General features: G+C 23.7%; 1 protein-coding gene across 1 annotated transcript; it reads right to left on the bottom strand.

Annotated features, from left to right (window-relative positions):
* Positions 1–4,126: 4,126 nt before the first annotated feature.
* On the bottom strand, positions 4,127–7,504 carry LOC127279628 (N66 matrix protein-like). The gene is made up of 3 exons (XM_051302091.1): positions 7,337–7,504; positions 5,549–6,202; positions 4,127–4,308 (listed from the first exon to the last, which is right to left on the bottom strand). Exons 1-3 carry the CDS (start codon positions 7,404–7,406, stop codon positions 4,259–4,261), a joined length of 774 nt encoding a protein of 257 aa, XP_051158048.1. The 5' UTR covers positions 7,407–7,504; the 3' UTR covers positions 4,127–4,258.
* Positions 7,505–14,225: the final 6,721 nt, after the last annotated feature.

Genomic DNA, 14,225 nt, shown 5'->3' with positions numbered 1-14,225 from the left:
TCGCAGTTAAACGATACCATTCAAAGAATTTCTTAATTTGTTAAGTCATCGTCATGAAGAACTTCCTTCCACTATTTATTCGACGCAATTTTCCATAACAAAACATGAATTTTTTTTTTTTTTTATTATTAGAGGATGAAAAATTGGATAATTGATAATTGCAGTGTTGATCAAACAATTCTACCGTGAAAAATATTATTTACATTTAAACCTAAATTCAAAACAAACTCGATTTTAGACAAATGATGATAATAATATTTTACACGCATAAGAATTTTTGTATAAAAAATGCATTTTTTAAAAACACATGGTTTGTATTTTGTATTTATTAAACTGAATTAATTTTTTTAACATGCATATGTACTTATTTACAATGTTAAAAAACTCTTTATTAAAAATATTTTTTATATGAAGCAAATATATATATGCATAACCAGTATTGAGATTTAATATAAATTCTCATTGAATCCAATATACATCTACATTAAATTTAATGTAAATGTATATTAAAATTTTTAAAAATGTATATTAAATTTCAATACTGGTTATGCATAATATTTGCTTTATAATATATTAAATTTAATACAGATTTTTCTAACAGTATGTTTTTCTAACGTGTTGACTTTAATTGAAACTTGATTATAATTTTTTTATCACGAATCTTCAGACACATTTTATTTTTTAAATACCTAAATGCTAAAAAAAAAATTGTTTCTAAATTTTTATCATCAAAAATGGACTATATAGATGTGCAGAAAAAAGCTTATTTTTAAAAAATAAATAAAATGTAAACAAAATTTTTATTTCAAAAATTGTTAACTAGAATATTGTGAATATTTGCAAAATTAGCAAAATTATTATATCTATTATCACTTGTATCGACTTATGCGTCACGAATTTTACGTAAAAATGAGGGGAATTCCTTTTCAAAAAATTTTCAAAGTTCAACGAAGCGAAACAGACAAAAGGCAAACGAACATGTAAGATGATTTATAAATTCTTAATAAAAAAGTGTTAAAAAAAATAATGCTTGTTTATGTTCAAATGAATCGTAAACATTATGTTTATATTTCTTATTAAAACATCTTATAATTAATTTAATAAAATTTATATTTTTTTTAAATATAAAATTAAAAAATGTTTCATTAAATACAAAAAAAATTTTTTTTTTTTAATTAACGGAGAAAACGGATCTTTTTATAATAATAATATTTACACTCTACTAGGGTCAGTTGGGGTAAATGGGGACAAAATCGCTATTTTTCACAAATTACATAAGTTTCTTCCTTTAAGGGTATGTGGGCAAAGGACGTTTTTTGTGGTTTGAAACTTTCTCTGAAATAAAAAATGATTTCGGGTTAAAATTTTGAAGAAATTATTTTGTTTGGTACAAGGAATCTCGCTGTTCTACTCATTTGCCATAACTTAACCCAAAAATAATAAAAATAAAGCAAAAAATAGTAAAATAATGTATTATATCATAGTTCATTCAGCAGCCACTCGCTCGAATTGGCGATGTTTACTGGAGCACTGACACACTCAAGCAACGTCTGTGTATGCGCCGCCATGTTTCTTTTCATTTTCGTTTAAAAATCACACGTTTTAAACTTCATTTTTTAATAATTTAACACAAAATTATGTATTTTTTTCCTTGTACCCTAATCTATCATCCCTCAAAATTGTAGACAAAAATCTTTTTTCATTTTAGAGTAAGATGTATATTACCAAAACACATATTCCCATACTAGGTCACGTGGGACGTTCCCAAATACCCTTAAAAGGTAATACTTGCGTGTTTATTTTTTTTAAGTTGTAATTTACATTTCCAGGATTAATTTTATGGATCAGAAAAAAATTTAGATAAGCTTTAAACGCATGAAACTTACTGTCCCCATTTACCCCAAAATTTAGAAAATTTCATAAAATTTGGGGTAAATGGGGACAGCATAGTTTCTAAGAAAGTTTGCAGAAAAAAGATTTCTTAAGTATATTACTGTATTAAGGGATGAAAAAACTTGAAAAAAAATTTGTAGTAGATGTATAATAGTTGCACCAATTGAAATTTTTATTTTTTTTTTATTTCAGTATTTTGTCTCGCATTTGAAAAAAAAATCATAGCAAATTTTTTTTTTTTATTCCTTATGACTCCCATAACAGAAATTCACTTGAATTTTTCATTTTTCTTAATTTGGGTAATAATGACAAGCTGTCCCCATTTACCCAAAAAATTTGAAAACTCAGGGTAAATGGGGGGACAGCTTGCCATTATTAACCAAATTGACAAAAATCAAAAATTCAAGTGAATTTCTATTATAGGACTCATAAGGAATAAGAAAAAAATTTTGTATGATTTTTAAGTCTGTTTTCATTGAAATGTGAAGCAAAATACTGAAACTGTTTGACTATGATTTTCAAGTTTTTATGCATTGAGCGATAACTTTTTTTATCTTGCTGCCAATTGTCAAGATAAAAGCTTGGCAATGCTCAAAACCTCTTTCAAGTGATCTGAGGTTAAAATTTTGACGTTGAACTTAATTTTAAAACTGTAAATTAAGCTCCAAAACCTCTTGTCCCCATTTACCCCAACTGACCCTATATTTTTTCCTTTGTCAATGGTACACTTTTTTCATTCTTTGTTTTACACTCTATAAGAAATTTAAATTAATTATTTCGATAGTTAATTGTGTAATATGCAAAAACAACAGAGAAAAATGAATATCGATAAATAAATTTGACATTTAAAAATGTGTAATTTGTGTTTATTTGTGGTTATTTTCACGTAAAAGAACATAGCAATTTGTCAATACCAATTTCACTTGAAATAAAATATATTTAAGATGTTTAATAAAATTATGTTTTGAAAAAGTTTTTTAAGAGTTTTAATTATAGGGTTTCTTACTTATAAAAATTTAAAATTTATAAAAATGATTGTTTACTATTTTAATATTTTTAATTTCTTCTAGAGAGATACAAAATTTACAGTATTTAAAATTTTTATGTAATTTATAAAAAATTGTTAAAATCAATTATTTCTATTTTTTTTGGATAAGTTGAAATAAGTTTTATTAAATTAAAATAATAATTTATTCCTAATTTTATTTTTAAATTTGTTAAAGTTTTACAAGGTTAGCTCACCGAATAATTTTATTACTCCTTGAAAAACAATTCATACAATTATTAAAAATGATTAAAATTTAATATAACATAACTCAAATATTTTTAAATAGTTTAATTATTTTTCTCTTCGAAATTTTTTTTTTACGAATTATTAATATTAAGATAGCTGACTAATTTTTAAAACTTCTCAATTACTAAAAATTTAAAATTCATATGAATTAATAAAAATGTACTAATTTATTTATTATAATATATAAATTAAATATGTTTAATCGTTTAAATTAATTTTTTCTGCAATTAAACATTTCTTTTCAAAAAATTGATTAAAACCGATAAAAGATTGTACCTTCCTGGAGGGTAAAACTGATTATTTTCATTCAGTCACTTCGAAGGTAGTAATTTACAAACAATAGAGGATTGTCCTATAGTTAACACTGAAATTTTGACAAGTTTTACACTCCTCAAGATAAGTTTAATTATTCTGTTTTCTCTGATATATCTGACAATAATGAATTGAAGAAAAAACACATTTTTGCATTTATTTATGCTAGATAAATAGAAAAAATAAAGTTATTTATAAAATGACACAGTACTATTACTAAGTCTTTATAATTGCCTAATTAATGGAACAACATTATTATTAAATTATTACTTCTCTTCCTGATAGTAACAATTAAATGATAATTATCGAACGACTGCACATCATCTATAATGTAACATATTATTTGAATCTAAGAAAATAAAAAAGAATCAAATCCATCAATTTACTATAATTAAAATGTTAAATTAATTATAAAAGAGACCGATGCGTTATGGAACACTGTCAATTTTTGTTGATTATCTTCGTCATATTTACATTTATTAAAAATGTATCTTGAAATAAATTTATTCTTATATGCAGTGAAATAGAAATATATTTAAATTAGACACAATAATCAGAAATGTTGCGATAATGTATTTAATATTCTTTAAAACTTAATATCAAAAATTTCTATTTAAAAAAAAAAACTTTAATTTTTTTACAAAAAATAATTTATTTTGTAATAGTCAGAGTTGAGTACAATAAATAATCACAGGTGTAAATTTATTAATTATTACAGTCGCCTTAGTCATTATTATCTTAAAAATCAGTCAATGAAAATCAACTCAACGTTAAGGATGAAGCCGATGCAGAGGCGGAAGATTCGTGTCCTGTTGAGAAAGAAAATTAGATATTTGTTAAAAAATTTTCCAAAAAAGAAGTTTTTAATTTTACTATTTAACTTTTTTTTACTAGTAAGCAAGTCAATTATTATTATTAGTGGACGCATGAATATTCCCTTCATTCAACTTGTCGAGTTAAAAATTAACGAATTTACATTTAGTAGAATTTTAAAAAAGTAGATTTTATAATGAGACCAAATTTAATATCGAAAAATTTCTATTTAGCAAAATTCTGATTTTGTAGAATTTCTATTCAACTGAACTGTGATAAAGCAGATTTTCTAATATATTGAATTTTCAAATAATATAATTGAGGATTCCGATTCTATAAGGAGACTTACGCTTGAGGCAGCCGCCTTGCAACCAGTCAGGTGGTTCAAAAATGGAAAAAAATTTGAATTTTGAATTTTATTTTTCTCCATTTTTGAACCACCTGACTGATCGCAAGGCGGCTGCTTCAAGCGTAAATCTCCTTATAGAATCGAGGTCCTCAATTTCTATTTAACAAAATTTTTATTTAGAAAAATTTTCATAAAAAATAATTTTTATTTATCAGGATTGTTCTTTTGTCGAATTTCTGTTTTTCCTAATATTCACTTAATTACTCAATAGAATTGTCATTTAACAATAATTCTACTTAGCTAAATTTTAAGACAGAGAGTTTCTATTTCACCGATATATTATTTGACCAAAGTTTCACTTATCCGAATTTTCATTAGATAGAAATGTTAAAACTTTGAATTTCCATTTGATGGAACTTTCATATATCAGATCATACACTTAGCAGAAACATTTCAGCGGAAGTTTTAAAATCAACCAATCACAATTTTCGAGATAGTTTTTGATTGATTGATTTTAAAATTCCCGCTGAAATGTCTATGCCTAGTGGATGATCTGATATATGAAAGTTCGATCAAATGGAAATTCAACGTTTTAATATTTCTATCTAATGCAAATTCGGATAAGTAAAACTTCGATCAAATAAAGTATCGGTGAAATAGAAATTCTCTAACTTAAAAATTTAGCTAAGTAGAACTTCTTTATCACAGTCCAGTTAAATAGAAATTCTACAAAATCAGAATTTTGTTAAATAGTAATTTTTCAATATTAAAATTGGGCATATTATAAAATCTACTATTTTAAAATTCTACTAAATATACTTCGATAATTATTAAGAGTATAAATAAAAGTATCTAATTATGTAATAATTTTTTTTACTGTAGTTTACCTTGATCAGCTTTGAAATTCGATTCCGAACTACCATTCCACGAAGAAGAAGCTTGTGCATTACTATAGGCATTTACAACAAAATGTCCACTATTGTTTCCTAATTCTGTACACTTTCCATTTCCTCTACAATTTACATTATCTCCAGTGTTTCCATTATATCCATTAATAGCAAAAGCATTGGTATTTGAAACAATATTTCCTCCATATTGATAATTATGTCCACCAATGTTACTATTTCCTACATTGTTACTAGCTCCTCCATTGTTTACATACTTTATATTGTTTTCATTTCCTACATTGTTTCCACTTCCTCCGTTATTGCTCCATCCACCATAATTTCCATATCCTCCATTGCTTCCTTGGTTTCCATTGTTGAAATAATTTCCATTAGTTTTAAGATTTGAAACAATATGTCCTCCAATTTGGGTTTTATGTCCTCCAATATTTCCATTATCCACATTGTTACTACTTCCTCCATTATTTTCATATATTACATTGTTTTCATTTGCTACGTTGTTGCCACTTCCTCCATTATTTAAATTTTCTAAACAGTTTATATTTCCTCTGCAGTTTACATTTCCTGTATGGTTTTCACATCCTCCAGTGCTTTCATCTTGTGTATTGTCTTTATTTCCTTTAGTATCTCCACACACTAAAAAAAAAAGTAGAAATTTTACCCCAAATTCGGTATAAGAATTAACTGCAACAAATTTTTCACGAAAATAACAACAAAAAACTTTTTTTTTAACATAACACATCAACTTGTGTTTATTTATTTCTCCAAATGAAAATTGCATTCTTTTTTGTTATTTCCGAGAAAATATTTTAAAAGTTTTCATACAAAAATATGCTAATATTTAATTTATCATGAATCATGAAAAAAGCCAACAAAACAATTACCGATAAAAAATAATGAAGAATCATCAGTAAAATTTAATCTAATCAAAATTATAATCTTGTTTAGGGGTAAACAATTTATTTTTTTTTTGACATTTTTTCAGAACCTAAAATCACATTTGAGTATGAAAAATAAAAAAAAGTAATTTTTAATAATTTTACAAATTTTTTTTATTTTTCAAAATTTTTATTGATTGCTTAAAATCATGAAAAAAGACTATATAAAAAATCGGCAATGAAAAATACGAGAAATTGTGAGAGAAGTTTAAATTTTAAATTTTCAAGAATTTTTAGTTTTATTTGAAAAAATAGTCCCCTTAACGTAATAAAATAATATATCTATCATTCATAATAAATAAACGAATTAAAGTGTCCAGTTAGTATTTACAAATTTTATCTGATTAAATCAAGAACAATATAAGTTTATTTATATAAATTAAGATTTTCTGTTTACAAACATTAAGTAAAATTATTTTTCTAGCATTATTTAGGGTCTAAAATTATTTCAAATTGTTCAAATTTAATAAGAAATTTGAGAATGTATATTTTTTAAAAATAAATTTAAAAATTGAAAATGTTAAAAATTTATACGATTGATTCTTTAGAACGATAAAAAAGTATACAAAAAAATTGTAGAAGAAGTTGAATTTAAAAAGTATTTCAGTAAAATTTAAGTCAATAAAAATTTAAGATATTTAGAAGTGTCAATTTTTTTTCCACTATTTGAAACCTAAAACTATATTCTATAATAAAAAAAAATTTATTTAAAAAAAAAATGAAATTCATTAAAATCCATACTATATTTCGATTCGAATAAAATTGCAAAGAAGATAATAATAGAAAAGAAATTTTTGATTATAAATATTTATGTTTTAGAAAAAAATTGTACCTGGAAGAGCAAAAGAGTGATCAACAAGTAAGAGAATAAATACAAGCATTAAACACTTAATAGATGCCATGATTAACACTTAAAAATTTTTGATAATCGAGTTACTGTTTTACTTTAATAGAAGTATTTTACTTTTTCGAAGATGCCAAAGACACTGAAGATGTAAGTTCAGTCAAGACCTTTATATATTCACTAGACAAAGACTGCGCGCGCAAAGCGCCCGCCTTTTTCGTTGGTGTTTAGTACTTAGTCAAAAAGAAAGCTAAACTATCCTTCCCCCAAACCACCGAAACTTTCCTAAAGATTTCCTAAAAATTTATTTGAAATGTTTAGAATATTTAATTGCAATGTTTAGTGAAAATTCTGCAAAGATTTAAATGTCCCACTTGAATAAATGTTTAGCGCGAGACTTTCCTGAATATTTATATGTAATCGGGACATGTATATCTTTACACAATTTTCACTAAACTTTGCAATTAAACAATTCAATCATTTCAAATAAATCTTTAGAAAATTTACAATAATTTTAGATCTCAAATAATGCATCTCAAAAATATTGACACTTAAATTAAATTAATTTTTTTCTAAAACCAAATTATTATTTTTTTATAATTATATAAAAATATATATTATAAATATAATTAATAATACAACCAATGACTGTATTAGAAAAATTTGGATGTAAAGCAATTCCAATTATCCTGCCTTCAGCTTGTTCAAATTCTCTGACAAAATCTCCGGTTTGAGCACTGTAAGCTCTAATTGTTTGTTTCCATATAATAAATAGAATTCTGTAAAAATAATTATGTGAATATAAAAATTATTTATTTAATTGTCGAAGCAGTCTTCAATTTATCCAGGGCCGATAAAAATTTTGATTTAAAATTAAAATAAAAAAATTCCGATTTTGTTTAGTTACGTAACGTTCATTTTTTTTAATTAGTTCGTTTTTTAAAAAAATTCTAAAATTCTTTTTTTTTTAAATTATTGATTTTTTTTATTCTGTAATGAAGTTTGAAGTATAAAATTTTTTTTTAGAATAACTTATACCGTGGATGTCCCAGTTACCGTCCACCTAAGACCTAGTTTCCGTCCAGTTTAATTTTCAAAATAACATTTATAAAAAAATTATTTTCTTTTATTTGTTTACTTAAACTAATAAGTCGATTGTGTGCCAAAAGGAATAAATTATTGTTAAAAAATAATTTAAATTACTATACGACATATTTGTAAAATGGACGGAAACTGGGACATGGACGGTAACTGGTACATCCACGGTATAAAAATTTTAAACAAAAATTATCAGAAAATAAATATTTTTGATTTCTAAACGTGAAATAAATTTTTAATAATTTATAGTAAAATTGAGTTGCTCGCTCGCTCTCGAAAGGGACTCTCGGACGTGAAAACATCATCTTCCCATTACTTTTCAATAATATTATTTGTTATTTTCATAATATTATTAATTAAATTGTTTAAAATTATGAACAATTAATAAAAAATTAAAATAAATATACTGTACAAGTTATTTAACTAATAAGTAAAATAATATTGTTTCAGAAATATTGTTTCTAAAGTATTCGTTTATTTTTTTTGCAGATAACATATTTTTAAACAATATTAATTTTTAATTTTTTAATATATAACAATATTTTAATTTTGTAGTTCCATTTTTATTTAGTAACCTATTTCATATCACAATGAAAAGTTATAATATATCACTTTTATTGTATTTTTAAATTTGATGTTAAGATTGGTATTCGTAAATATAAGTAAATATTTACAGTTAAAATTTTTCTTGAAAATGTATTTTCAGTGCTGCGAGAGAAATATTATTCAAAAAATTTTATTTAATCAAAGTTATAAAATAATTATATACATGTATATACGAGTTTTTAAAAAAGAGAATAAATAAAATATATTTCTTTTAATGATATTGATTATTATTTTGTATTTTTATAATAATTATTACTATTTTTTATTTTATTTTGATTTTCTGCGTACACCTTCTCAAAGTTTTTACGCTCTTTATCCCCCATCTTTAATAATTATTACTAATAAATTTGTTATTTAATTGTAATAAAATTTAAAATTATTTAATAATATAATATATTTAATAAAAATTTAGATACAATATATACATATTTAAAAATTTTTTTAATTATTTTTAATAATGTTGTTAATTAATTTTTTATTAATTGTTCATAATTTTAAACAATTTAATTAATAATATAATGAAAATAACTAATAATATTATTGAAAAGTAATGGGAAGATGATGTTTTCACGCCCTGAGAGCGTAATAAGACTCTATACTGTAAGTGGCGATGTGATATGCGGCTGCACGCGTTTCTTTAAAACTTCAATATTTTTTAAACTATTTAATAAATCGTTTTGTAAATTTACAAAAAACTTTATTACACATTGATAAACAAATGTCTCACTGGAAGTTCTTGAAACTCGGAACTTTCCCACAGACTTTTTGTCGACAAAGGTAAGAAAACATGATTATCAATATGCCCTTAAATAACAATTAAAAATTATTAAACAAATGATGATTTCGAACATTCTTATTATGTTATCCTTTTCTCTATACTTCAATGTGTTAGGATATCAATTCTAAAGTAATTTTATTAATAATTGTCGAAGATATGACAATTTATGTTTTAAAATTGAATGAAATTTAAGAATTAAAATTTGTCAGTTTTTTGTTATTATTAACTAAAATATTCGATCTACAAAAAAATTTAAAAGATAAAAAAGATGCGCTTTAATATTTTATACAAGGTAGTAATTTTTAAAAATAAAAATTTTGAAATTTTTTTTTTCCTATTTTTATGCCTACAACTGCTATGAAATTGTGCCTTCCGAACGAAGAGCGAGTTCTTCTTCCGAGCAGCTCAATTTTGCAAATAATCAATCCATAAGTTTTTAAATTTAACTGATTATAATAGTTTTAACATAAAGATTTAAAGAATCTTTGAATTATAACGTAATTTAAATTTAAATGATCCTTTCATTTAAGGTATTAGTCGCGCGCCGGCTCTAACCAAAAGTTTGTCTTGAGTCTGACTCAGTCTGTGCTTAGCAAGAGGTATAGTTCTGAGTCAAACTTTTTGAATGGTACAGGTAAGTTTCACTCAGAGCGCCGCGTTCTCGCACGTGTAGAACTAAAGTTTTGATCGCGGCAACGTCGCAATCTGAATGTACCAGTGCTACTGAATGTTGGAGTCACAAAAAGTGTTTAGCTTCTTTAAAAGCTATTTTTGAATTATTTATGATTAATAATTATGTATATAAATGCTTAAACTTTTTAAAAGTATGAGACTTACTAAGAATAATTAATAATTAAAGATGTGAATATTATTAAAAAAAATTCAAGTATGCTTCTTTGAAAACTAATTTTTAATTATTTATAATTAATATTTACATCAATAATGTATTATAAATTGGTTTATAAAGTAAAAAATAAATATTTCATCAAAAAATGTTTTTATTTCTTAACTGTTGAAATATAACCAACCAATTTAACGTTTCTCATTCTTATTTTTCTTAAAATATATGATTTAATTTAAAAAATTGAGAATTATTTAATACTAATCTATGTTGTGAAATTTTAAATATATTATTTTTTTATTCTACTCTATGAGATATTCCTACTCTCTAACTGTGTACTTTGCATGATTTTGAATTTTGTATGCATTCGCGCGCTACAGCGTTGCCAAGTGTACTGCTTTGCAGCAGTGGAACTACATATAATTTAAAATTTTGTTAACTTTCTCCTAATATATTAATAGTTTGGTACGGTCAAAAAATTTAAGTTTTTTTGTATGCATTCGTTTCATGAGAATGTATTATGTGGTAGTTTTATTTTAAAATCTGACGACTGGTTTTTATTTCAATAATTATAAAGCAAATTTCTTACATGCATTAGGTGCTCCGTCCATGTAAAAAGTATCAACTTTGAAATGATATTTTAAAGCTTAGGAACGGTCAAAATCGATGGGAATGGTCTTATTTTGTAGATAATTATGTCAGAAACACTCATGCAAAATTTAAAAAATATCTGACGAAAATGATTTTACGCGACTAATACCTTAAATCAAGACGATTTATATAATTGAAGCACTGGTTTTATCTATTTCCTTACTGCTAAATAAAGCAATAGTTATTATAATATAATCATAATTCCAAAAATTCAGTGTAATTATAATTAAAATAAGTTCTTAAATTGAAAACATGCAATTCTAATTTCTTAAATTTTCACATTAAAAATATGTGATTTATAACAAAATAACAAAAGTAGTTTTTCTATATAAGTAAACATTATTTTAAAGATTTTTAAAAGTACCAAACTATTACAATATTTCGGAAAAAAATGTTTACAAAAATATTTCATTAGCAAAATTTATAGGTTAGAAAAAATTAAATTTGCAAAATTAATTAATTAATATTATATATTTCTGAATTCTTTAATTTCTTCTTTATCGACATTATAGAATCCGGAGTATGTATGACAAATTGCCAGTTTTCAGGAGACATACTCTGCTTAAAAAAAGTATTGAATTTTATCAAATTTATAATTATACAAATAATAAAATTTATATTAAAATCCAATATTGAAAATTGTATCATTTTCTGTCAAAAATAGAAATTTCTTTAAATCTTGTAACTTTTTCTGGAAGCACTAAAAAATTTGAAGTTTTTGCAGATAATTTTATACAGGGTGTTTAAAAAAAATAAAAACGGTCAAATATGTATCTCGAAATGTATATATTTTCGAATAAAAATGATTAAAACAAAAATTGTTCCGAATGAAATTAAATGAATGTGTAATTTGGTTAATGTGAATAATAATTATTAATTATATAATATATATTTTTATATAATTATAAAAAAATAATAATTTGGTTTTAGAAAAAAATTAATTTAATTTAAGTGTCAATATTTTTTCTGGAATTATTTGAGATCTAAAATTATTGTAAATTATCAAAATTAAAAAAAAAATTTTTTTTGATAATTTTAAATTAAAAAAATTTTGTTAAAAAATTTTAAAACAATTGCCGATAAAAAATAATAAAAATAATTGTGGTAGAAGTTGAATTTTTAAGGAATAAATGATAAAATTTAAACCAAACATAATTGGTTTTGTTTAGGGATAACAATTTTTTTAGAACCTGAAATCATATTTCACTATGAAAAATGAAAAAAAATAATTTTTAACAATTTTACAAGTTTTTTTTTATTTTTCAGAAATTTTTATTTTTTGAAAAAATTGAAGTTTTTAAAAATCCATTGCGACAGAAGTTTAAATTTTGAGTTTCCCATATTATATTACAGTTTTAAATACTCAATATTGTCAAAAAAAAAAAAATTGACAATCTTAAAAAAATGGGTCACTTAGAAAGTAGAATTAGAATCTTCATTAAATTCCCATTCAATATTCTTTCTTATACTTTCCAATGTTAATTTAAAAATAATTATTTTTCAATTTATTTTGAGAATAAATTTTCATAAAACTTCCATAATAATGGCTGGAGAATTAATTTATTGATTTAGTAGTAATTAGTTGTCACGAAATTAGTTTTCACGTAATGGTAATGTTAATGGTCAGCAATTCATATTTAAACATAGTTTAGGGGAGAGTGGGGAAAAACAAAGTACCTTTTTGGAATTCTCGGTTTACAAAGAATCTATCAAATAAATTAGTTCAAATGTCGTTGAAAGTACTTCCTTGAACATTAGGGAATAAGAAAATAAAGTCGATTGCATGAAAAAATTTTTTTTTATCAATTTAAACCAGCTTTTTCAAAAAAATGCAAAGTACCTAGTTTTGCCCCGATGGTGGGGCAAAACCGGGTACCATAAAGAAAATATATAAATCATGGAATATTCTTTAACTGTTTGTTCAATTATTATTATATATCACTGACATTATAGAAAATAATTATTATTCAATAAATTTAATTTAAATATCTTATATTAATAATGAATAACAGCAGTTAAATCTTTTAAAACGAATTTTTTCATATTTTTATTAATTTTTTATCGTTTATTTATCGATATGGTAAATAAATGATATATCGAAAGTTAAACATCGATTTCGAAACATACATGTGATTATTTTGAGATAAAATTTAAATATGTATAGTGTAATGCATTTAAATATATCCGATTTTGCCCCACAGTTTGGTACCCGGTTTTGCCCCGCACTGCATTTTTTAACAAAATGTAAAATTCTCAGCTTAATGTTAATAATTTAACAATTACTTTTAATGAAAATTACTCGTAAATAAATGCTGAAAAAGATGTAATGCTTGCCGAAACGAATATATCGACACAAAAAGTTTTATAAGTGATTTACTTTCGATAAAAAAATCGATTTTCTTTTGACCTAAAATTTAAAAGTCGCATAAAATATAATAAATAAATTTTTATATACTGGTTATGTAATTAAAATGATGTTAGTTATAATATAAAAGATATATGTAATAGGTGACACAAATGAAAATACTTATCATGGAAAACTGGGGGTACCCCATTTGACCCGCCTACCCCGTTTTGCCCCACACACCCCTACTGGTGTCGGTCGTTCTGGAATTTAATGTAATAACACAATTTATTTCAGAAAAAGAAAATTTTGTAGTGTTGTCTGTCGTTCTGGAACTTAACGTAATGAAACCTCCACATCACCGATACTTTGCTAAAAATTTTCTAAAGATTTATTTGAAATGTTTGAATTATTTAATTGCAAAGTTTAGTGAAAATTGTGTAAAGATATACATGTCCCGATTACATATAAATATTCAGGAAAGTTTCGCGCTAAACATTTATTCAAGTGGGACATTTACATCTTTGCAGAATTTTCACTAAACATTGCAATTAAATAT

The sequence above is a fragment of the Leptopilina boulardi genome, unplaced genomic scaffold (genome assembly GCF_019393585.1).
Source record: "Leptopilina boulardi isolate dan_hultmark-lab unplaced genomic scaffold, ZJU_Lbou_2.1 LbouV2_221, whole genome shotgun sequence".
Taxonomy (NCBI): domain Eukaryota; kingdom Metazoa; phylum Arthropoda; class Insecta; order Hymenoptera; family Figitidae; genus Leptopilina; species Leptopilina boulardi.
The sequence above is the reverse complement of the archived record's forward strand: the minus strand, read 5'-3'. Positions and strand labels throughout refer to the sequence as shown.